Source organism: Lutra lutra, chromosome 2 (genome assembly GCF_902655055.1).
Source record: "Lutra lutra chromosome 2, mLutLut1.2, whole genome shotgun sequence".
Classification (NCBI taxonomy): domain Eukaryota; kingdom Metazoa; phylum Chordata; class Mammalia; order Carnivora; family Mustelidae; genus Lutra; species Lutra lutra.
The window spans coordinates 153,463,045-153,486,694 of record NC_062279.1 but is presented as its reverse complement, the minus strand read 5'-3'; the positions used below and the strand labels follow the sequence as shown (position 1 = coordinate 153,486,694).

At 43.3% G+C, this 23,650-nt stretch overlaps 1 protein-coding gene across 10 annotated transcripts in view; it reads left to right on the top strand.

The window, feature by feature from the left end:
• The window catches only part of LDB2 (LIM domain binding 2), a 380,811-nt gene extending 357,643 nt beyond the window's left edge, over positions 1-23,168 (top strand). The window contains exons 6-9 of one of the 10 annotated variants that reach the window (XM_047718959.1): positions 13,048-13,171; positions 16,084-16,235; positions 18,790-18,932; positions 21,793-21,924. In XM_047718959.1, coding sequence (XP_047574915.1) covers positions 13,048-13,171; positions 16,084-16,235; positions 18,790-18,894 — 381 coding nt within the window. In that variant the 3' untranslated portion in view covers positions 18,895-18,932; positions 21,793-21,924. The other 9 variants (XM_047718960.1, XM_047718961.1, XM_047718958.1 and 6 more) reach the window with 9 other exon arrangements.
• The last annotated feature ends 482 nt before the right edge of the window (positions 23,169-23,650 follow it).

The window sequence follows — 23,650 nt, the reverse complement described above, 5'->3', positions numbered from 1 at the left end:
TCAGACAAATAATGAATAAATTACTATTATTATTAATTATTATAATAAATTATTTTTTATTGTCTGATATTCAGATGTAACTAGGCATCTTATATTATTATTTGCCAAATATAACCTCACCATGTGACCATTACTCAGATGTCACCTTCTGGGTGATTATTGTCCTTTTCTATTGCTGCTGAGACAAATTACCACAGATTCATTATCTGACAGTAGACTAGTAGAAGTCTTGGCATGGATCTCACAACATTAAACTCAAGGTGCTGGCAAGGCTGTGTTTCTTTCTGGAGGCTCTAGGGCAGAATCTGTTTCCTTACCATATCCAGGTTCTAGAGGCCACCCACATTATTGGCTCGTGACCCCCTTCCATCCCTAAAGTGAGCAAGGTCATATCAGGCTTTCTGCGGCTGCCATCTTTCTGACTCTTGGATACCCTCTTCACTCTTAGACGTTCTTGTGATTATATTGGATCCACCTCAATAATCCAGACTGATCTTTCCTTCTCTAAGTGAGCTCATCAGCAACTTTAACTCCCTTTGCCATGTAGCCTGACACATTCCCAGACTCAAAGGATTAGGGCACAGGCCCCTCTGTGAAGCCACTCTGCCAAGGAGTGATTTTAACCAGAGTATCCAGATTCTCAACCCTCCCAACTTCAACACATCCTACCTCCTTTCCTTGCTTGCTTATCACTAACATAGATCTCATGCTATTTATCTGTCTCCTTCACTGGAATGTAATGGCATAAGAGCATAATATTTTCTTTATTCCTGTTAACCACATCCCAGCACCTAGAACACAAATGGGGGCACAGAGTAAAAGGTCAATTAGCATGTGTTGAATGAATAACTAAATGAATGAATGAATCCCAATCTCTGCCAACTCCATTTTCATACTGTGTTGCCGATGTCTACACGATCCTGCTTTTAGCCAATCTCACTTCTATCCCTGGAAGGAGAAATGGCTGCTGATACAAGGCTCCACGGGCGCACAATGATCGCGGCCGGCAGGAGCAATTGAGCAGCTGAGCTCTACATTACTGAGAAATTGCTCCTTCCTTTGTGTCAGAGTGGAGCTGGAGGGCTGTTGCCTGGCAGAAGCTCCCAAGAAGGCAGACAGGCAGGCAAGCATTCCAAACAGCCATGCACTGGATGCTTGGGGCCAAGAGAAAGAAGTCCATATCCCCACACTGACCATAGCCCAGAAATCCTCCCAAACAGAGCTGTGGGAATGCTGGTCCCAACCCCAGAGCACAATGCTGTCTTTAACAGTCTTGTGGGTATTTACACCAGGGCAGGAGGCAGGCATAACCATGTAGTTAATGTTCAGGAGGGATTATAACTCGCATGAACAAGATAACCATGTTCCTTGGAAACTGTCACTGACAGCTCCCAAGGACCATATCCAAATTCCCTTGTTCGCAGTATTAAGATTATCAGGCCCCACTTATAAATGTTAGTGTTTAAATGTTACCTCACTGCAAGTACACAGTCTCTTAGTTCCTTGGGAGAAATAACCAACATGCCAGAAACGCTACCTATTTCCGGTGAGGAACAGCATGGGCGAGAGCAAACGCCCCCAGTGCTGTGATGAACAGCACTTAGCTTGGGGATGGTCTCCACGGCTTGAGACTTGAAGCTCCCAATATTTGCCTTTGGGGATATTTGGTGCTTCTATTTAGCCAAACACATCAAAATACTGATGATGCTTTTCTCATGCTTAGGAAATGTGGATGGAAGAAGTAACAGTGTGATATTTACCATATTGCAGATCAATGTCCATGCTGATGGCACTGACGGGGGCTACATCATTCACAGAATGCTTTTGCCTACATCAGTCTCACCTCTGAGCTCTGCTGTGGGCCAGAAACTGAGGCCCTGACTGATGTGACCACTGCCTGCCTCGCCACTGTAGCTGGCTTGCTGAGTCCATTATGGGCAGTCTCCAATAGCGTGTTCTTTCTTGCATTCATGTCTATATTCCCTCTGCCACAGATGTCCACCCAACCTTTGTCCTAGGTGCCTCTTTTTTCACCTGGCTGACTTCTAAGTCATCTTTTTAGTCTCAGCTTTTAAATATCAGTTCTTCCTGGTAACCTTTCCTGAGAGCCCTTGTCCTTCTCCTTTATGGTTGCCAGCCGATTGGGGAATTTCATTTTTCTCCTGCATCCCTTCTGGAAAGAGGTTTCAAGGGAAGGAGTCTGTGTTTGCAATGCTCACCACTGCATCCCTGGTACCCAAGTAACTGCAGTAACAACATGAATGAAGCAATAACTAACTTACTTTCTGATGTCTAATTACCCATTTGTTTTTGTTGTCCATTCTGTCATAGTCATGTAGCCAAGCATTCATTCGTTCCACAAACATATGATCCATTGCTGGGTGCTGGGTAATATAACAAATAATAATAATAAAACAATAGGACAAAATCCAGCCTTCTAGTTCTTCACAGTCTAGTGGAAGACTGGCAGTGTTATGTGTCAACTTAACTAGGCTTTGTCTCCGTTTGCTCAGGCTGCCTGAACAAAATACCAAACACTGGCTTAAACAACAGAAATCTGTTTTCTCATAAATCTGGAGGTTACCAAGTCCAAGATCATGGTCTGGTAGGACCTCCAGTGAGAGCTCTCTACCTGGCTTGCCTTCTTGCTATGCACTCACTTAGCCTTTCCTGAGTGTACACATATGGAGAAAGAGCTCTCTGGTGTCTCTCCCCCCTCTTACAAGGCCACCAGGCCATCATTATAGTTTCAGTTAACCTTAATTGCCTCCTAAAGGCTCTCTCTCCAAATACAGTCATATTGGGGGTTAGGCTTTAACATGTGAATTTGAGGAACCACAATTCAATTCATAGCAACTAGAATGCCAGCTTATTTAATCAAATGCCAGTCTAGGTTTTGCTATGAAGGTATTATGTAGGTGTGTTTGTCATCTATAACCCATTGACTTGAAGTAAAACAGATTTCTATTCCGTGAGCTTCACTCAAGTAGTTAGAGATTTTAAGAGCAAAACTGAGGTTCTCTGGAGAAGAGGGAAATCTGCTTCAAGACTGAAGCATTAACTCCTACCTGAGTTTCCAGCCCATGGAAACTGGATTTCAGACTTGCTGTCCCCTACAATCATGTGAGCCAATCCCTTAAAATACAAGCATACACTTCCTGTTAGTTCTATTTCTCTGGAGAACCCTAATACAATAAAGAGACAGTGTCTTCCAGAGGCCATTTAATAACCCTGAGCAACTGGTCCTCACTGTCACTGTCTGACTCGTCTGAAAGCACACCATTTGGTCAATAACAATTTTAAAAATTGGGAAATACAAATCAAAACAACAATGAGGCACCACCTCACACCAGTCAGAATGGCTAAAATTAACAAATCAGGAAGCAACAGATGTTGTCAAGGATGCAGAGAAAGGGGAGCCCTCTTACACTGTTGGTGGGAATGCAAGCTGGTGCAGGTGCTCTGGAAAATAGTATGGAGGTTCCTCAAAAAATTACAAATAGAGCTACCTTATGACCCAGCAATTTCACTACTAGATATTTCACCAAAGATACAAATGCAGTGATCTGAAGGGGCACCTATACCCCAGTGTTTAGAGCATCAATGTCCACAATAGTCAAACTGTGGAAAGAGCCCAGATGTCCATTGACAGATGAATAGATAAAGAAGATGTGGTCTTTATATGCAATGGGTTACTACTCAGCCATCAAAAAAAAAAAAAAAATTAAATATTGAGATTTGCAATGATGTAGATGGAACTAGAAGGTATTATGCTAGATGAAATAAATCAATCAGAGAAAGGCAATTATATGATTTCACTCATATGTGGAATTTAGGCAACAAAACAGAGGAGCATGGCGGAAAGGAGGCAAAAATAAAGCAAGATGAAATCAGAGAGGGAGATAAACCATAATACACTCTTAAACATAATAAGCAAATTGAGGGTTGCTGGCAGGGAGTGGGGAGAGGAGATGGAGTAACTAGGTGATGGGCGTTCAGGAGAGCACATGCTGTAATGAGCACTGGGTGTTATATACAACTGAACTCTACCTCTGAAACTAATAATATACTATATGTTGATTAATTGAATTTAAATTTAAAGAAAGAATTTTTAAAATTTACCTGAAATTTACTCATAGCCCTCCAGGTGACAACACTCCTTAGATGTTTGTTAACCATTGTGGAGTATTTCCAGGCAGATGTTTTCTCTTTCCTTTGGAAACACTCTAGCTATGGTGCCATAGACCTTAGAGATACTGGTAGAACACAGGGATAGGGTATCTGAAAGAAGGGCCCAGTGGTCAGACAAATTATTTATAGGAAAGACATATTGACTAAACATTTTAGATGTCTGTTGTATTATCAAAATCTAATTTTTAGGCTGTGTATGTATATACACACATATATAGGGCAGGGAAGATCTATACAGTTTCAACAAGTAGATCTTGACAAGTTTCAAAATGTCTTCCATTGAAGCCCCTGCCCCCCACCACACCAACTTGGTTATACCCTCATCATAAGAGACATGCATAAGCTAGGACCTAGGTATACACTTTAAGTGGATTTTCTTGTTTCTCCTAACAACCCGATTAGTTAACTCCTATGGTTGTCCTGACTTTCTGATGGGGAAACTGATATACCAAGAGATTGAGTGATTCATCCAAGGTCACTCAGTTACTAAGTAGCTGGGATTTGAACCCAAGCCGAATTTGCATGCTAATCCCACTACCCATGGTGCCTCCTTGTACCCAAAGTCCTTCATCTTCTATATATTGCCTAATTTCTTACAAACCATAATATCTATTGAAGTCTATTCAGAGGAATAAAACCCCCACCAGGTAATTTAGTAGAGGAAAGTTAATATGGCAGATTATGTACAAAGATGTTGAGCCTAGGAAGCAACTAGAGGAAGAAGAGGCAACCCTAAGATTAGCAACCGCCATTCCAGGGTACAAAGGCAGGAGGCATTACTGTCAGGTCACCTGGTAGAAACAGGGACCATAGTGGACCTATGGTGACAGCTGTTGGAGAGGCCATCTGACCCAGAGGGGACAAGAAATAACCTCACTTATTTCTTTACCCATGTACTAGATTAAAGAGTACCCCTCAAATATTCATGTTCATCTGGAACATCATGGTGTGACTTTATTTGGAAATCTAGTGACCAGGGTCCTTAGAAGAAGAGAAGAAGATGCAGAGACATAGGGGAGAAGGCCATGTGAAGATGGAGATTGGAGTGACTTAGTTACAAGCCAAGGAACACCAAGGATTTCCAGAGCCAACAGAAGCTGGGAGAGGCAAGGAAGGATTCTAGCCTTTGGAGGGAGTGTGGCCCTGCCAACACCTTGATTCCAGACTGTTAGGCTCCAGAACTGAGTTTGTGATAATCTGTAATAGCAGTCCTGGGAAATGAACTCAACCCACTTCCTTCCAATCTCTCCTGGTGCCTCCAACTGGCCAAACCTCATCCAAAGCAGGTTGGCAAAATAGTTGGCAAATAGCGTGCAGGGTTCTGTCCTCTGTGATACAGAGATGGGAGTAAGGGTTGGGTCTAAGAGCAAATAGACAAATAACGAGGGCACTATGGAAAGGGATGCCCATACCAAAGGACGTGGTGGAAAAATGAGGTCCGTAGGGTCAGAAGGAAAGAGAATGTACTTCCAAGGCTTTGAACTGACTGTTCATTGGCCTGATAGCTACAGCAGAAATATTGAGCCTGGCTAGTCTGATGGGGCCTCCATGGCTCAGGGCAACAGCCCCGCCCTTCTCTCATGGGGGTGGTCAGAAAAGCAACCAGTGGTCACAAAGAGGAGTCCTTTCTGGGAGCCTCAAAACTGAGATCAAGGCATAGATATTGAAATGTGCATGCATGGCCGGCTCAGTCCAGCAAAAGGATGGTTCTTGAAGTGGCAGCTGCCGCATGCCAAAGCCAGCTCCTCAGCACCACCACCTTCCTCTCGCAGAGCAGAAGAGGGCTGTCTGTCTCTGGGGGTGGATGTGATAACTTTCCCCAGTAATCAATTTGCAAAACAATTGAGAAAAGGCAGAGGCTCCCCTGGTTGAATCTTCAGATAAAAAAGAGGATGTTTTGAATTTGACAACCAATCTACCTTTAATCCTATCAGGAAATAAACCCAAATCATAATCTGATGTTTTAGAATTGCATCGCTTCTAAGGAAAAGCATTTCCTTCTCTCTTGTTTTTCATCCTCTGAGGCAGAGTGGGTTTTACTCCTGTGATACCTGTTATTCATTCTTATCTCTTTCTAGGTGTGATTATCTGCTTATTTTGCTTTGCTTTGTTTTGTTTTTCTTTTAGATTCTGTGTATCTCTCTATTGTTTTAATGTAAGATCTCTTTCTGTGAGGTGTTTCTTAATTAGGAGATACTCCTCCACCTTAGATAAGAGCTTGTTTCTTAATCACCCCCAACACTCTGATATCTTTTTAATTCAGAATCAGCCAGAGGAGTAAGTTACTGGAGTGGGGCAGTGAAAGAAAGAACTCTAGTTTGTGGGTTTGAACCTTTTGTATTTATCATTGAATTCTAAAAACTGATTTTTATTAGAGACATTAGCCACTAAAATGTAGTGTAACTGTTGGCCTAATTACCATCCCTTGGTGTATTATATCTAGTGACCCCCTAAGTCTTAAGGAGGCCAAATGATTTACTCCCCAGTAGCTAACCAATCACATCACACATTGATCTCTGGGCTCAGTAGAGAGCCACTGATGCAACCAGTATTTATCATAATACCAATTTCCACCCTTTGAGCACTGACCTTGCTCCACGCATTGCATCAAGTACTCCATATGTTGTTTCAAACTATCAGAGATAAATATCTTTATCCCCATTTTACAGATGAGGAGATTCAGAGAGGCTGCAATTTCTGGCCAAGAACACACCGTTTGTAAATGGCAGACTTGGGATTTTGAATCCGTATGAATCTGGTTCCGAAGCCCGCACCACTCATGTATGACCTATATCTCTATGTAGAGGTCAATCCTGTGTACAGGGAGCAATACAAAGACAATGAGAGCCTTTAAACTTGGTATCTTAGCAGTAATTTAAGCCCCTCTGACTTAGAGAGGTAGACAACAAAGCAGTTAGTTGTTGAGGACACAGGGTTGGAACCAGGCAGACTTGACTATGCAGTTCTTCTTTGCCCTTTAAAAGGTTATAAAACCCTGGCTATATGATAAGAATTACACTCTTTACTCTCAGCTCTAGGTGATTTAATGGCTGTGAGCTTGAGTTTCCTCACCTGTAAAAGTGAGCCAGGACCTGGTGAGAGTTAATGATATAGTATATGTCAGGTACATCCTTCAGGGACAGGCATAAGTTAGATATTCCATGGCGATTATGAAGTTACGACTCAGCAAATATTTGAGTATGCCTAATACTCTGTTAAATAGAAAGGAGAGAAAAAAAATGAAATATGGCTTGCTATAGATAAGATGAAACAAATCCACAAGAAAGGAATATTCCCGATGCAAATATAAACACTGGGCTGTACCTAGATTAGTGATAAGTGCAGTAGAAGCAGGGGTCCCTTGTGGGTGGGCATGGTCAGAGATAGATTGGGCTTTAAACTGGACCTTGGAAGACATCAGTGGTCTTATTGGTGGGATTCAACTGTGGTTTGTAGGCCAGTGCGAGACTGTAAACTCTTAGTGGTCCATGACAAAATGAGGAAGCTTGCTCTGGAATGTAAATCAACTACACTGTTGAACACATTGTTTACTTCATCTGACTTTTTTTTCTGACATAAGACTTTCTCAGTGAAGGAAACAGTGAACTGAATTACACTCTGCCTCAAGCGGCTTCTCCTATCACAGAAACACAACAGATAGTTTGCAGACCACCTACATTGAACAGCACCAGTTTAGTACGGAGGTCAGCAACCTTTCTGTGAAAGGCCAGATAGTAAATATTTTCGGGTATGTGGACTCTAGGAACTCTGTCACAACTACTCAACTCTGGTATCATATCACAAAAGCAGCTACCAACATTATGTGAGCATGGCCATATTCAGCCCACAGGCCATAGCTTGCCAGCCTCTAGTTAGAAGGACTGGGAAAGAGGGGAGGTCTTCTAGGAAAGAAGAACAACGTGAACAAAAGTCTGAGCTTGTACTGAAATACTAACCTCGGGCAAGCCTGTATGCAAAGAGTAGGTGGCTCAAGCCCAGAGGATACCATCCATCATCCAGAAAAGACTGAATCAAAGTGTTGTCAGTAGACAGGACTTAGGTTTGGGAGTTAGCCAAATGTCAATCTCAGGGCATCAGCTTTTTCATAGGCCAGAGCCAACTCTAACAAGCATCACTTAGTTCTGGAACTGGGTTTGGGCAAGAAGTTGAGCAAGAAGAGTAAGTGTGAAAACATAGCTAAGGAGAATCAAATTTCTCCAGGAGAACTGTCAGATGAAAACAAAGCAAAACACAATACTGTACATTTGCTGGGCCCTTTGTTACTACAAAAGGTCCCAGGGTGAGCTGAGATCTTCCCGTCCGGCCTGGATATATAGTAACTGGGCACATGCATGTGCATTTGTGCAAAGCCTTCTCTACAGGGGAGGCAATCGGTTATTTATCACATGGACAAATACATCACCTCTAAGCCCCCAAGACAAGGCTTTATTTGTCTGCTATTAGCAAATGACTCCTTGCTATAAGTCTGGCCAATCTGTTTATTATCCACCACTCATCCATCCATCCACCCACCCATCCACCCATCCATCTACCCAACCATCCACCATCTATCCACCCACTCATCCATCCATCCATCCATCCACCCATCCATTCATCCATCCATCTTTCATCCAACTATCCTTGTACTCACTCAGCAAGTTGCTGTTGTAGTTCCAGGTTTTGATTCTATACCAAAGGGTCAGTGCGGGGGCCCAAATCCCAGAAAATGAAGTCAGAAGCATAGCAGCATCAGCCTCGCTTAAAATCCTCACTAAATCTGCAGAAAGGTGTGCTTGCAGTTTTGCTGGGATGGGCAAGAGCTTTCTTTGAGATCCTAGATGGACCTGACAGGGACCACACATTCAGGAGCTTCATACTCAAAATGAGATCTCAGGCTTTGCTGACACCTGCCCCTTCCACAGTGCTCTAGAATTCCTCCTGGTACTCCTCAACACCACTGCAGGAGGAAGCCGAACTAAGTGGCAGCCCTGAGTGCAGACTGCTGCAGATGCTGTAGAAATGCTGTGGCGGTCCTTGTCAGGCAAAGGGACGGGTCCACTGAGAACTTTGTAGCAGGCCCAACTCTGCAGACATAATTGTTCCTTTAAATCAAAAGACTCTGTGCTATTATGCTTAGTTCCACTGATATGCATTTGACTGATGTGGTCATGTCGCTGTGTGTGTGTGTGTGTGTGTGTGTGTGTGTGTGTGTGTGTGTGTGTGTATGTAGCGTAGAGGAAAAGGCATGTAGCCTGGTTTATACTTATTACAAACAGGGAACACTTTGCTTAGAGTCAATGGACAGGGATATAAGAGGATTCATAAACTTCCAGATATTTTGTACAAACTTTAAAAAAGAGGCTGCAGAGCCTTCCCCAGATTCTCAGGGGGGTCCAAGACCCCAGGGACAGCAGGAATCCTGGCTCCAGAAGGAACTTGCGAGTGACTGCGGGAACCCACTCCCCCAACCGTCTTCCTGATCTCATTTCAGAACGCCCCAGGCCTTCACTGTTGCCAAAAATGCACTGGCTCTCTGCCTGAGAAGGCAGGCTCTTGTCTGAGTTAGTTCTGCCACCTACAGCATGCAGCCCAGCACTCCACAGCAGCCTCGTTTGAACACATGAATCCAGGAGAAGGCTGCCTTTCCAGCCTGGGAACCCTCCTCTGGAAGAAAAATGGCTTTGGGGATTCCTGATTAGTATTCAGAGATAGGAACTCCTTTGGGGTGGGTTACAGCGATGGGAAGATATTTTTACATTAAAGGGGAAGGGATAAATCCTGAGGATTTGCACCTGAAAAAATTCTGCCCAAATTCCTGAGAGGAAAACACCCCCTGCAAGAAAGAAGTAGATAATGAGCTCACAGGTTCTCACAATAAATGCAGCTGTCCCGTGTGCTCATATGTTCCGTGCCCACTGCCCTTCTGGGTCCACAGGGGTCACTTTGGCTATCTAAATTGTCATATCATGGAAATCCTTGCTTCATAAACATGTGATTCCCAAAGAAGCTTGATGTGTACACCAGAGTGGTTTTCTTAATATGCTTAAATCATTCTGAGGGGGGCTGTATACTCACTAAGGACAGAGGTGATGTTATCCTCTTCCTTATGTCCCCAGTGTCAAAGCAGAGCGCCTGACACTTAGGAAGAAGCCCCATAAATGCTTGTTAATTTAAAGGAACAGAAATGTCATTTGTTTCACAATCTGTCCTGTTCCTGCTAATACAGAATCATCATAGCTACTGTTTATTGAACTCTGATGTGATTGAACTTCTATGATCTCAAACTCTCACAACAATACACAAGCTGGGTATTGTCTTACAGGTGAAACTGAGACCCAGCACTCTTCAGGGGCTCAGCCAAGGTTGCACACCTAGTGACAGAATTAAAATCCACACCTAGACCTCTTGGCTTCTAAGTCCATGCTTGTTCTGCTCCATCCATGCATTTTACATCCACAGTAAGCCCATTTCTCAAAAATGGGGAATGGACCAAAGGAAATGGTTGAAAACCTAACTTAGTTATTTTAATTAAAAAAAAAAAAACAAACATTTTTCCATTCCTTAAAATTTCCCTGAAACCTTTTCTTACTAACCTAGCTTAATAATAGTTCCAAACATCTTCTGACCCTGTCTGAATCTAGCAGTGGTTCTCCTTGGATGGATAATCCACTCTTATCTTTGTTTGTAAAGATGATGGTAAAATCCTTCACTCTGTTTGGAGTGGTGGGCATTAATGGCTGGGGCAGACTTGAGGTTCTCTCTAGCTTGCACAGACCTTGATTTCCAGTGAGGAATTCTTAATGGAGGAATATACACATTGAGTCTTCACAGATGTGGAGTTAATTGCACAGAACTTCCCTCGCTTTCATGGGGTCTTCCTTACCAGCATTTTAAGTTTCAGAAAGGACTCCAAAGTAAGCAGGAGGATAGATAAGGCTGAAGATGCCCCAAAACTAATCCAGACCTCATGCCTGACAGCCCGACTCACTAGGGTTGAGTGGCTTTGTCTCTCTGGCTCACGCTGTACTTGTGTCATTCAGGTTTCGAATTCTTGCTCTCTTCTTCCTGAGAAACTGCAGTGGGAAAGAGATTACAGCTTTCCTGTCAATGGAGTTAGTGGTTTGGGCCAAGTTTAGATCATCAATAGGTAAAAAGAGCAGAAACATTTTTCTAGATGAAGGTAATCTCAATTATCATGCTTAGGCTTGAGAAGGAAGGAAGAACATCGACAAGTGGGGTTAAGTGACAAAAAAGTGGAATTCCAACTGGAAACAATGGGGAATTTGCATGTCTTTCTGTTTATATGTAAAGCCCAGAATATGTAGGGTAGCAGACCTCAAACTGTAGTAGTATGTATCAGAATTAGACAGGAGCATACTTCTCCAAAAGGCAGATTCAGGACCCTAGTTCCAGACCCAGTGAAACAGAAGGGGAAGAGTCTGGAAGTCTGCATTTTTAATAATCAACTCATTTGGTTCTGGTGAAAGAAAGATTTTCCAGTCTTTACAAGGACACCTTAAATGCATCCATTCAATTGAGCCAAACCTAGGACAACAGAGAAAAAATGCACAGTCTGGGCATTCAAAGAGTTCAAGGTCAAGTAGAAAGGAGACTTAGAAGCAGAGGGTTCCAAAGCATGGATGAGTAAGTTCACAGAGCAGAAAAGGCTGGGTGCTATGGGAGAACCATAAAGAATCACCGAGTTCAGCCTGCAGAGGAAGAGGTGCACGACCTGGAGACAAAGGTATAACGGAAGAAGGAGCCTTGTCTTCAAGGATGAGTGGGCATTAGCCAAGAAGAGGGGAGGGAAGAATCCAAGTAGAGGGAACCCAGTGAACCAGTGGATAAAAAGCAGCATGTCCTCTGAGTAATGACAGAAGGAAAAGGAGTGGTGTTTAAAAAAAAAAAAAGGGGGCAATGAAGGCACATCTGCCTTTTATAATGAAATGCTATTTTTCCACATGGAAGAGTGCTTTGCCAATATGTGTACGGCTGTGTTGTGGTCTTTGTCTTCTTAGATACAGCACTCTCAATACAGCAGTATCCTGATGACCTTCCAACTGAGAAGGAATTCAGAAAAGTTCAAGGCAATCCTAAATGGATTTACCTTCTTGTTACATTCATTAATCTTTGTCATCAGATGTCTTGGACCAAAGTAAATCTGAAAAATCTAACCAAAGGAGGGAAGGAAGCAACCGTGTATAGAGCCACAGAGAAAGCTCCTACTCTGAACTAATGTTGGCATATGTTACTGACATTATCATTATGTGTAAAATATAAATGAGTACATGAATAAAAATGAAATAGTGTTCATCGTGGGCCTTGATAAGAATTAAGATCAAAAAAGTACTTGTAGTTGCCACTTTGTTCTCCACAGTTTAAAAGATGGCTTTCACTGCCACATAATCTACATAAACTAGCATTGTAACTCACAGCGTGTGGTTATACAAACAGGAACAACAGCAGAAACCAGAGTAGAAATCAGAGCATGCTGTGCACCATGGAAGAGAGCTTTTTTCTTTAACCAGAGAGAATCATTTGAATTCAGAATAGAGCTACATGTATCCACCCAACAGTTTGTACAGAATGTGTCTCTCGATGTGTGTGTGTGTGTGTGTGTGTGTGTGTGTAAATCACATTTGGTTATAACATGGTATTATAAATAATAGAAATTAGGTGGGCATTATCAAGTGTTGGTAATATTTCTTTTCCTCCAAACTTGCACAGAGAAAATAAAAACCAGGGGAAAAAAGAAAAGTACCTTTGAGCTTTCTAATTGTTTCCAGCTGTTAACATTACTTATTGCAAATAATATTATCAAATAGTGAAAGACTGATGTCTTTGAACTTTTTGCAGTTGTGTGTAATTCTGGAGCCAATGCAGGAACTGATGTCGAGACATAAAACTTACAACCTCAGTCCACGAGACTGCCTAAAGACCTGCTTGTTTCAGAAGTGGCAGCGGATGGTGGCACCCCCAGGTATGACTTCATTCTTCACTCTTGCTCTAAAGGCATTTTCTGAGGCCTTATTGGGGGATGAAGTGATGTGAAAAGGAAGGAAGGAATCATAAATTTGTCAGGATGAGTAGTTTCTTATGGATGTTTGGGCTTGGGGGCATGGAATTTGTGAAGTATGAGCACCCTTAGGAATTATCTACAATCTCACTTAGGACCCGAAACCCCGAAAAATCAATTGATTTATTTAATGTTCAAGATCATTGGCAAAGACGAAATCAGAAGCAAGGTTCCCTGTCTCCCAGACTAGTGGCTATTCCACTGGACAAGACTGATATCTTCTCATGGTCCATTGTTATTTTGCTTTTTTTTTTTTTTAATAGGAATGATAGACATGATGGGAAGGAAGGGATAGAGGGAGGGAGGATGGATGGGAAGGAAAAGGAAAGAATGAAAGAACGAAAAAAATAAATAAATTTGCTCCCTTTTTAAAGATAGATCTAATATCAAAGGGTGCTCTGATCATGAAGAGAATACATAAAAGATTCCATTTTCCTCACTTCCTTAGAATGCAGTTTAGATACTGCGGTCTCCTGCTGAGGCTCTGAGATTACTGCTTCCAGTCATCATTAATTGTCATTCTATCTAATACATTTTCACTCCCAGGCGTGTGTCGAGCCTCATTGATCATAAAAGCAAAACGTATCCGTTCACTAAAAATTATTTTTATAAAGAGTAATTATTAACACGAAGCACATAGCTTTCTGAATCACAAAATAGAATGGTCACCTTCCACTGGTCGTGGGCCAGGCATTTTATATGAAATGAATATAGTAGATTTAACAAAGTACATATTTAGAAATCTGAGAAAACGAGCATCATCCTACATAGAATAGTTGCATCCCTGTCTTAGAGGAATTTTAGACATTTGGAACATTATTTTTCAAATCTATTTGAATGTGCTTAGATTATTTTCTCTTTCAATATCAATAAGGCTTCAAGGGAAAAAAAATCTCACTGAATGAATGCTTTGAGAACTTATATTTTCCAATATATGCATATATAATTTATCATTTATTAACTCAATCATTCATTCAATAATTATTGATTAAGCCCCTAATAGGTGCCAGGCATTGTTCCAGTCACAGGGGTACAGCACTGAATGAAACAGTCAGAAATCCCAGCCCTCCCAGACCTTACGTTCTCTTTCTGAATCCTGACAATAACCTTATGAGATATTCAATATTACTTCCATTTCTAATATACAGGGCCTGGGATTTAAGCAGTAATTTGCCAAAGACAATCTCATAGCTGATCAGTGAAGGAGGTCTGTGTCACAAGAGGTGTTTATGTCTCCAGAGTTAATGACTCTATGACTTCAGCTACTTGCTGCCAATGGGAGTAATCCAGAGTACACAATTTAGGTATATTTCCCCAAAATTTCACAAAAGAAGTACAGATTTCAAAAAAAAAAAAAAGTAGCCGACTTTAATTCTTGAGGTAAAGGAAGATGTTTATCAGGGGAACTGAGTATTTGATTGACTTTGAACGTGTCACTCAACTCTGGCACCATGAGCTAGAACAATTCTATTTCCTATTTCCCCAACCTTCAGGACAAGCACCCATAACTCTCTGTGGACAGACATGTTAGGCCCTTTGATAAAAATCTTTAAACATAAGAGACAAAATATTCATGAAGGAAAAAAAATGGTATGTAAATGGGAACATAATCCCTTTTTTCCTCAAAAGTCAGGGATAATTTGGTGGACTAGGTGGTCTTTGAAATGATCCTTAAAGGAGATCCTGCCCACTGCCCATCAGAAGCAGCATAGGTATTTTAAGAAAATGCCACAAGGTCCTCTCACTTGGTTCTGGTATGGCCTTGGCTCACCTTCTCTCCATCAGAGTTGGGTCGAGTCTAGGGTTAGCAAAAAGGATGCTCTTACATTCCATTTCCAACTGAGTAACTGCCTGGAAAAAGTTTCTGAACATTTCTCATTTACAAAGCACATATTAGAAGAGTATCTAATTAATAGAATTGCTATGAATATAAGACAGGACATAGAAACCATGAAGAACATGAAAACATTTGGTAAAACTCACTACATAATGTATAAATAAATAATATTCATCTGACCACCCATCACCACAGGTCCCTATGCTTCCAAGAAGATGTTCCCCATCCATCCGGTCCAAAATATTGTCCTCTATTTCTAAATCTTTCTTGAAAAGATTTAGCTCCCCTTCATGAATATGCTGGCTGTGGCACACTAGGACATTTTTCCCCCAGGAACATTGAAATTAGTAGCATTCTTTAAACATCGGAGTCCAAACCATGCAACTTCAGAACCATACTGAGCTTGGGACCCTACATTCTACATTCACAGCTGCCAGAACTCATGCTTCTTCTTTGTACTTGAGCATCTCCAGGTGTGATGGCACTGGGCACTTACCCGGAGACAAAGCTACTACCCAGGTTCACCACCTTATTTTGGTTTCATCTTTTGTCTCACACCTCAGAGGACCCCTCCCACCCCCCAAGGGAAATCAAGGCCCTCCTTTTGCTCTAAAGAAATGACAGTCCAGAGAAAAATGTTTTCCCCAAATTTGAAATGGTAACAAGACTTTTAACTCAACTATAAAAGTGGTATTTGCGGATGGTCCTTAAAATATAAAATAGATTCCAGACACCCATATAACGTTCACAAAACACGATAAAACACAAATCATTCCATTTAGATACCAAAGAAGAGGGTTGCACGCATGTTGTGCTAAAAATAAAGCAACGGCTTCCTTCCTTTACTCTGTGTAAAGTTAAAAGAAATGGAAACAATTTAGAGTCTACTCTTTTCAATTCATAAGCACAGCCTCCTTGGAGGGACAGTATTCTGACCATCGCCCTGGAACTGATCCTCCGTCCATTTTCCATTGTGCAGCAGAACCCACAAGGCAGCCGACAACCAAACGGAGAAAAAGGAAAAACTCCACCAGCAGCACTTCCAACAGCAGTGCCGGCAACAACGCCAACAGTACCGGCAGCAAGAAGAAGACACCGGCCGCCAACCTGAGTCTGTCCAGTCAGGTACCTGTAAGTCTCGCTTTCCTTTTAGGCCTGAAATCCTGCTTTTGCCTGTCTTCCACCTGCAGGGGCCCACGTGAAAGCCTCCTTGAGTTGCCAACAGCGTTCTGGGCTGGTTGGGGGCGGGGGAGGGCAAGGCCGGGGTTAGGGGAGGGCAAGGAGGGGAGGGAGGAGCTCTGCCATGGAAACCTTCCTTTGCAACCTGGGAATTAGAAAGGAATATTAAGAGTCTGTGCTGCGCAGGGACCTGAATTAAAAAGCCGTCAGAGTCACAGACAGGAGATATGTCACTTAAGGTTTAATTAAAATATCACTTAGCAGCAATGCCTGGTGGCATAGAAGGGGCTCTCGGCGCCATCACCGGAGACCCCGTGCTCCACTGGAAACTAGCTCCCGGCGTTCAGGCTCCATATTGTAATTGGATTGGGCCTTCCCGACATGGGTGTCCCTTCGTATTTTAAGACTCAGGTAATTAACTCCCGGCCACTCAAAATGCAGCTCAGTGGATTCCACTTTACCCATTTCATGAGCTCAGGGGGAGGGTCAGCCCCTGGTTTGGTCTCAGCTCTCTTGACCTCTTGACCCTTTCATTTCTGGGTCTTGACAAAGGAAATGGGCCACTGAGAAGGAGGCTTCTTTGAACTCCAAGGTTGACAGCTGACGGGTGTCCCCAAAGAGTGTATACCGTGTGGGCCCTTTCTTCATCTTTCTTCATCTCCTATTACTTTTATTTTCAAGTCCTGTCCTGTCTGCCTAATTCCTTCCTGACTCCAAATCCCTGAGCCCAGTGTCAGATCATTTATCGCTTTTAAATTCTCATGCTCCTCTAAGCATTTCTTGTCCCTTGTCCCCTTCACGATTGCTTGTGGGTGCTCCTTCTCTGATTCCCTAGCCACACCACCCTGTCACCAGGCGTCTGACTGTCCTTTGAGCCCCGACACTTTCGTGGTGCTCCATGGATATCCTCTAGATACCATGTCTTGGGAAATGTGCTCTATTTCTTGTTACTTCCCTCAACCCATGCAGTTTGACCTTTTGCCTCTTTCTCACCACCCCCCCCACCTTGATCTGTCATCCTCACATCTCTCCCCCTGTGAGAGTGGACCCTTCTTTCATGGGGATTCTCCACTTACTTCTAAATGTGTCTTTCAAGTCTGTCCCCGACCCACTTTCACCCACTTTCCATCAGTCCATTTTCTTTGGCTAAAACCAATGCCATCAGTACCTGAGAATCCCTGGGGCCACGGGGACTCTTCTCCTGTTTTCCATAGACAGAGGGTATGGATTTCGTCCTCACTGCACTAGAAAGAAAGGGTCATGGAGAGAGTGGCCAGCCTGTGGGGAAGGTACCATTTTAATTTTAAGACTGCTAGGAGTTATAGTCTTTAAATAATGCCAGACTCACCTCTGTTTTTTCTGAAGTGGACTAAAGAGTCAGGAAAAAAAAAAAAGAAGTAAAACAGAGTCTTTTTATTAAGGTATCAATAAGTTAGGCCCACTCTTGGTTAAATTGGAAAATGTATAGAGAAAATGGCCTGGTATAAATAAATCAACCCAGAAGTGCTCAAAAGTAGCCCATTATTCATCTACTCCTAGAGTTTTAAAAACTAACATTTGGTAGTTTCCCCTAGCAAATGAGAGTGCATTCCAGAGGATTCTGGAACGGTGACATTGCTACTTAAAGGCACAATGGCTGCAAGAATTCAGCTCAGTTCAACAAATGTTTCCTGAGCTCTTACTATGTGCCCCTCACTATACCAAGAGTAAACAAACAAACAACAACAAAAACCCAGGCCCTGTCATAGAAGAGCTCAGCGTCTACTCGAGGGATGGCCAAGAATTTTCCCATCTCCTGCCCACTCAGTCTCCTGGTGTCAACTAACAGGGTCTGGCACTGAGTAGCGTTCTAAGGCCCAGACTGGGTTTGGCAGGCTGTCCGTTAGTGATGTCCGTCTCAGGTATAGAAGAGTGGCATAAGTGTCATGCATTTTGACATACCTGGCCTCGTTGGAAACATTTCAATTTTATTTTAAAGGGCACGTAATTTGTTCTACTCCCTGATGCTCCTTTCCTCCAATCCACCAACTGCATTTTAGTGGAGGATACCTGTGTCGAGAGGGTTCTTAGTGAGCTGAGACCCTTTGGACTCGGTGAGAACAAGGCACCATTAGAAAGTGAGAGCAGAATTTCAGCACCATCCCATGCAATTAAAAGAGGTTTTAACCGAGTAAAACTTACAGAGGGCCCAGAAGGGCAGGGAAAGACAACAGGAAAAATGTACACATTTCTGTGTGCACTCCAGTTGAATGGACATTAAATGATAAGCATCGTCTGGCTTGTAGTGACCACATCTCTTAACCCTGTGTACTGAACTACCAACACGATTTTACTGTTAAAATGGAACGCAATCTGCAGCCCTGGCTGTCTCGTTCACAGGCATGACCAGATTTTATGTGCCACTGTGACCACAACTGTGGTCTGCCTAGCTGCCACGGCAGCAAAGTGTGTGTCTGGTGAGGACTAGGGTTTAATCCTTGGATTCTGCTTCTCACTCCATGAGCAGGGGCTAGGAGCGATCCCGAACTGCAGCCTCAACCCTGGGAGGGATGGAGACCTGTGTCATTCAACAGCAGTGACCCCTTCTGGCCAATTTAAGGAGAAGCATTGAGGGGCCCTGAAAGGAGTCACTTCCAGTCCTCCTCAGAGGTTGGTGGTCCTTGCACGGGGGATTAGTGAGAAGATGTGACAGGGGCAAGAGCTGGTGGCACCTCCAGGCCTCCAGCGAGGAGCAGAGGACTGCCTCATGGGGAGCCGAGGGCATCTGGGTTACTCTCAGACACACCAGCCCTGCCTCCTGTGGGACACACGAGATAGCAGACAATGGAAATGCACCTCTCACTACCGATGTTGAATGTTGGGGGGATTTTTAAAGATGTGGGGGTGGGGAAGATGGAGCCAACGTCCACTAGTGAGAGGCAGCCCAGAACGTGCACTATGTCTCCATTCATTTTGTGTGAGGCTAACAAATCGAGATCACCTGAGCAGAGAACCACTCCTCTCGTCTGCAGGCAGAGCCCTGTTCGTACTTGTATAAGCGGCCTCAAGAATCTATGTGCCTAAGAAGCTGTTAGCACACATCTCTTTCATAGCTTGTCATCTATCAATCACTCACACGTGTACACATAGGATCATGTATCTGGCTGAGGATTTTCTTTTACAGTCAGGAAGGCAAATGCATCTCTCTGAAATTCAGGATGCTGACAAGGATTTATGCCTGGGCATCTCTTCCAGCTGTTCCAACCACTATGAGCCGATACCAGACCCATTTGGAGCAATTCAAATCACTATTTTCATAGTATTTTTCATGAATGACCATTATTTTTCTGATGCGATGAAGGCACCTGGAGCGTTGAGGACCTTTGCCTAATGTCACGCTTAAGCTGCCTTCTGATTTTTCTCCTCTGTTTCCAAATTATGCTTACCTCCCCACACTGTCCCAGCCTCTCTTGATGACCTTGGACTCACGATACTAATGCAGACCCATATGGTTGGTCCCCATGCCCTTCTCCTGTCCTGTGACACCTCACGCATGTGTTTTCCAACCCTTCCAAAGTGTGCTTATTGCACGTAAGTCCTGAAATGAGATTAATCCACATCATCCTCTCCTCAATCTTGCCCTGTTCTTTCCCCCACCTTTATTCCTGATCATAAACACTGTCTCCTGATTGCCTGTAACCAAGCAGCACTTTTTTGTCCAAAACACCCCTAGTGGGTGGTGCGGCTAACCCGATAACGTCCCCTCCTCTCTGGAGAGCCCATTCCATCTGCAGTCCTGTCCGTATTCTTGCCAGTCAGAGTCTCTGTCTATGTTGTTCTCATCTCGAGTCCATGTTGGTGTCACATCTGGCTCTTCGCTGCATAATCAATATGCCAGCACCTGTATTGCTGAGTTTACCCAATTCGTATTTGAGGCATTTACTTCACCTGGGACATAGCTCTTTAAAATCATGTTTGTCAAATCACAGGAGTGACTAGTCCGAAAACACAGTTTGGAAATCCATTGATGATCTCCCCCATAACTCTTGGGGAGTCAGTCGATCACTCAAACAAGGTTTTCCATTCTGAAGTCGATCAGGCAGCCATTAAGGGTTCCTTTCAGTTGGCACCTTCAGAATTCTAGAAGGAAACTGGAGGGCCCACTGGACCTTCTCCTGACCAAAGGCAGTATTCTACCACACTGTCCCAGAAAAGCTTCTCTTGCCCCCAGTGAAGACGGTTTTTGCCTAGTTGCCAAGGCATTTCATCCAATTAGCCTCCCTGTCAGGAAACACACCCTTCCATGTCCAAAAGCATCTGGTTCAGCCTTGCTTTTTCTGGCCGAGGCAGATGACTGTACTGGGCACTCCCCAGGAGTCACTGCACTTTTGAGTAGACTAGTGCTCACAGCCTGCCCAGCAGTATCACCTGACAGGTGTCCTGTCCCATGCCCAGGTCACCCATCAACCCCATATAGCCCCCTTTGAACAAAGAGGCCGGAGCTGTGCCCTGTGTGTCCCCTTGTCCCCAGCCCTGTGCCTCTCCAGCAGTGGCCTCCATGATGCTCCAGGCAACAGTGGGTGGTTTCCTTGTTTGCATGGAAGGACAATTTGTACTTAAAGGAGTGATGAGATGGATTCTTCTTGCACGCTTCCATTTCTGATGACTACCAGCTTCATCAATGTAATTATAATTAGTGCTCTTCATCTTCCTTTTATGACACCAGCTGGACAGACTGGTTCTCTTTACTGCCCAGATTGGTGGCAGGGTTGTCTGTGTGGGGATAGGTGACAGGCACCATGAAATAACAGATGGTAAATTCAGGGCTTGTTGGCAATCAGCAGGTTTTTGCTAATGACTTAATTAGCTATGCAAATTGTCAAATCAGTGTGAACATTGTTTTTATCGAAAACTTTACCTAAATTAATTACCATAATTAAGTAGCAGAATGTCAAGGATATTGGCTGCATAAAAGGGCCTGGCTGAATAGAAAAAAAGAGAGATTCTGTCTTCAATTAAAATGTATACCGTCCTTGGGATAGAGAGAATGCCATTTGGAATGTTGCGTGAATACCATAGAACCGTATCCTCCCCACGTTGGCTGCTAGTTTCCAAAGGCATTCAGAGGCCCTAAATAAAAAGTGGCGGATTTTTGGAGGTATTGGAAAGCACCCAGCAGAAGCTTCCACAGCCCTCTCTAAAGTCCCCAATGTCAGCAAGTTAAAAGCGTGGATTTTTTTAATTTTGAAAAATCCATTTTTTTATTTCTGCAGATTGCTAGCATTGCTCGTTCTCCGGTGTCAGGCTGCGCACTAAGGACATAAACTCGCGTGGTTGTTCCACGTCAGGAGGCAATGTTTATTTCCTGTAGAAATCAAATATGCGTCTCGCCCCCGACTTTGAGACTTGACCCCGGGGCACAGTACACGAGTGTGTCTGTCCTAGATCCCCCAGCTCCTCCCGCTAGTATTTTAAGCTGAGCTTCTCTGTCCCAAGGTTTCCCTGTAATAATGTCAGCTGCTGTTCACAGGATGTGATGGTGGTAGGAGAGCCAACTCTGATGGGAGGTGAGTTTGGGGACGAGGACGAAAGGCTAATCACTAGATTAGAAAACACGCAATATGACGCGGCCAACGGCGTGGACGACGAGGAAGACTTCAACAGCCCCCCGGCCCTGGGGAACAGCAGCCCGTGGAGCAGTAAACCCCCCGCCGCTCAAGAGACCAAATCAGAAAACGCCCCGCCCCAGGCTCCCCAGTGAGACTGACCCGCACCTGCACCCACTGTCAGTAGGCCGTGGGGTACACCCACGCTTGCAGATCCTTGCTTACAGGAGAGGAAGGAGGAGAAATTTAAAAAAAAAAAAAAATTAAAAAAAGAAACTTTTCCACGCAAATGCTATTTCTAAACCACAACGATCTGGGTTTGAGTTTCTTTCTTTTTTTCTTTTGAATTGAGAGGATTATTCCAATAAACTTCCATGACCCTTCCCTGGAGGCCTTCGCAGGTAACACAGATACTGGCACTGATAGTAATGAAAACCAGAGTGAATGCTCCCGCTTCTCCTGGCTCAGTGTTAAACCACATGTTTGTTAATTATGTTCCCCCCCCAAGCCCGCTCCAACACAACGAAGGCCATATTGTCAATATGCCCTCAGTGCTCAGGGTCTCATTATATGCCGACCCTAACTACAGATGACTTTTTAATATTGTAAAATATTTTCTGCTTTTTGACTTGCATCTGAGAGTTTCTTGTTTCAGTAAAAAAAGAAAAGAAAAAAAATCAGCTTTTGGACAGTAATTTAAGTGTATCCTTATTATTTGTATTATTTTCTTCACCTTTTCTTTCATTGGGTAACAGCTAAGAGGGCCTAGCAGGGTAATTTATGGCTGAGCTAATGTCAATCGGTTCTCCAACCCGAGTTCGTTCAATTGAGTCCAAGTACTGAAACAAGAAATGTCTTTTTGTCATCGAAGACACAGAGATGGATTTTTATGTAAAGAAAGACACCTACCTGGCCCATTGAGAACTGATGCATTTGTAAAATTGCTGTTGATCCAAATCTTTTCAAGCCATGTAATCCATTAATTTTGTGGGCAGTTTAATGAATCTGAAACTTTTGTGTTTTTTATTGTATCTGAGTTGACTGTTGATTCTTTTCATAGTATATTTCTTGTATAATATTTTGTAAAGCCCTCCCTTGGTTCTTTTATGGGGATTTTTCTTTTGGGGCAATTCCAGTGTATTTATGTGAAACTTTATAAGAGAACTAATTTTTCCATTTGCATATTAATATGTTCTTCCACACATGTAAAGACACAGTGGCTCCGTGTGTTATAAAACAGCTGTATTTTATGTATGCTTTACTGATAAGTGTGCCAATAATAAACTGTGTTAACAACCAATGTAAGTGAGTCTGGCTGTTTGTGAGCACAGCGGCGAAATCTGCCCACAATTATGAGAACTCTGGAGCTTGGAGTTGGCACCCAGCCTGCATGTGGAGTGGTCTTGTGAAAGCCGTGCTACCCTTTGTCAAGTCTGATTCCTTTCCCTGCTCACTGCAGTTCACTTGGGCAGATGTGGGAGTGTCTAAACAAGGAAGATCTAGCTTGTGTTTCTAGAGCTTGGCAATTGTAAGAGCAGTAGTTTCCAGGCACTGAGAGTTTATGCTGTACCAACCCTACTTAAGGTTCATGGAGATTATTTCAGCTCATCTTTACAGCTTCTTCACAAAGCTGGCAGTAATATCTTCATTTTTAAAAATCAATGCTTAGGGGCACCTGGGTGGCTCAGTGGGTTAAAGCCTCTGCCTTCGGCTCAGGTCATGATCTCAGGGTCCTGGGATCGAGCCCCACATTGGGCTCTCTGCTCAGCGGGGAGTCTGCTT